The 2326-nt window shown below is 36.4% G+C and overlaps 1 protein-coding gene across 1 annotated transcript; it reads left to right on the top strand.

Moving 5' to 3' along the window:
* Positions 1-210: 210 nt before the first annotated feature.
* On the top strand, positions 211-1258 carry LOC132628669 (uncharacterized). Its single transcript, XM_060344431.1, has 2 exons — positions 211-697; positions 990-1258. The coding sequence occupies exons 1-2, from the start codon at positions 211-213 to the stop codon at positions 1256-1258; spliced, it is 756 nt and encodes a 251-aa protein (XP_060200414.1).
* The last annotated feature ends 1068 nt before the right edge of the window (positions 1259-2326 follow it).

The following is a 2326-nucleotide window of genomic DNA, read 5'->3' on the forward strand; positions in this document are numbered from 1 at the left end:
GATACATCAGTATATATTCTTGTATATGATTTTTGCAGCTGTGAGGCCTTATGTATATTTATGTATTGCCTTGGAGAGTATATGTGTTCAGGTTGGGTATGATGATTAGCATTATGAGTGGTGCTCGGTAGTCAGCTCTGGGTACCCGTCATGGCCCCTAGTCGGGTCGTGACAGAGAGACAGATTTATACTGTTGTACATACAATTCTCATGTACAACACAATTCGTAAAGCAAATAGTAACGCCGATTGGACTATTGTTGAGATGATTATTGCTGGCTTTACTGGCCAATTGAAAGGATGGTGGGATAATTATTTAACCCAAGACCATCGTAATAGGATTTTAAGTGCTGTCAAAGATGAACCAGGTACAGCACGAACAACCCCAGGACAGAATGTTGTCTACTCTTTGGTTATTAATATAATAGAATATTTCTCTGGAAGATGGTCTGATAATAGTGAAAACATTAGGACTATGCTTCAGAATTTAAGGTGCAAAACCCTTACATCATTTAGATGGTACAAGGATGTATTCCTTAGTAGGGCCATGGAGTTACCTGAGTGTAACAACACCCATTGGATGTCCAAGTTTATGGATGGACTGCCTAGTCTCTTTGCAGAAAGAGTTAGGAAAGCTCTTAGAAAAGGAGAAACCAACATCAAATATGATGATGAATACACTTATGGCAAGTTAATAGGTACTTGTATTCAAGAAGGTTTATCATTATGCAATGAGATTAAGATAATTCAACAAATTAAGAGACATCGTCTAAATGAAAGACAACAATTAGGAGAATTTTGTGGAAAGTTCGATATGGACATTTCCAAAACTAAAGAGCCTCATAGGCATAAGAATAATAAGAAGGATTTTCAAGCATGGAAAGAAAAAACACTTGGAAAAGAAAGCAAGAAGAAAAAAGGAATTCAAGAAAAGGAAGGATTTCATCAAATCCAAGAATCCAAGATCTTGCTGGAAATGTGGCTGAACAGGTCATTATTATAAAGATTGCAAGGTCAAGCAAAAGATTAATAGTCTTAATATTGATGAAGAGTTAAAGGACACATTGTCCAAATTGTTATTGAATTCAGAACTAGAAGATTCGGGTGTTGATCCAGATACATCAGAGAATTCAACTTCAAATGAAGATCTCAAAGTTCTTGAAAATGAGAGTTATATCTCTTCGGATTCTAATGAGGAATGTGCTCCTTATCAAATAAGACAGCCTTGTTCTAGTAAAGGCAACAAGGTAGAAGAGTAAATGCATGATAACAATGCCAACAAGAATATATGAATCAAGATGTCACACATGGACACAAATCTCACTCACATTATCAATATCATAACCTTTCTTTTCATTTCAACAACCTCGCTCAAGATAAATTTGCTTTCCAACAACCAAGTAATCACTAAGCATCAACTCTATAGAATCAATCACGTGGCGAAGAGCAACAACTCACAAATAAGCAACAACACAATAGAACACAAATAAGGCAACAAACCATAACAACAACAATACCAACCTACGTCTTCCATCTCAACTTCACACCCGAAGGTTTACATGCTTTCTCCAACAGTCACTAACTATACATATGATCCGCTAACCGAAGTCTAACCAAAAGGTAAGCCGTAACCTACCTGAAAAGCCGAACATGAGCCACAAACAGTCACACCTTGGCCTTGCCTTTTCGTAGCGCATCCAAGTACTCAAAGTCTATTCATAACCGAATTCTATATTAAAAACAATGAATAACGACACTCATATTGCTATACTTCTAGTTAGGTCAAATTCTAACCCAAGGAAATTGGTGAAATGGGCCCACAAGGATAAAACGAAAAATTGAAATATGGAACAAGCAATTCAAGCTCTAGGTGATCGAACCCACTAATCATTTGCTAAAACAACTCGAGATTAAGCCTAATTGGGATTTAAAGTAAAACCCCCAAATTTGGGTATGAACCCTAATTCTTCAATGGTCAAATTGACCATTAACAATGGAAGAAATAAGCTTAACATCAAGGAATTCCTCAAATTCTATGGGCATACTAGTCAATTTCACCACCAATTTCTATTTTAGAAGCCTAAACCCATTTCAAGAATTTTAGCACAAAACTCATCTTCTCTATTTAGATTCTAGTGATTCTAAGCATGGAATATAGATCTAGGAATGTAAATAATGAAGGCTAGGGTCATAGATCTTACCTCTAAGAAGATTCATCCCACAGGTTGCTCTTCTCCAAAAGAGCGCTTAGAAAAGTGATGAGAAGAAGTGATAGGGTTTAAGGGTTTTAACTTGAGGAAAGAAAATAATTTTTCCCGACTACGGCC

This window comes from Lycium barbarum, chromosome 2 (assembly GCF_019175385.1).
Source record: "Lycium barbarum isolate Lr01 chromosome 2, ASM1917538v2, whole genome shotgun sequence".
NCBI classification, from domain to species: domain Eukaryota; kingdom Viridiplantae; phylum Streptophyta; class Magnoliopsida; order Solanales; family Solanaceae; genus Lycium; species Lycium barbarum.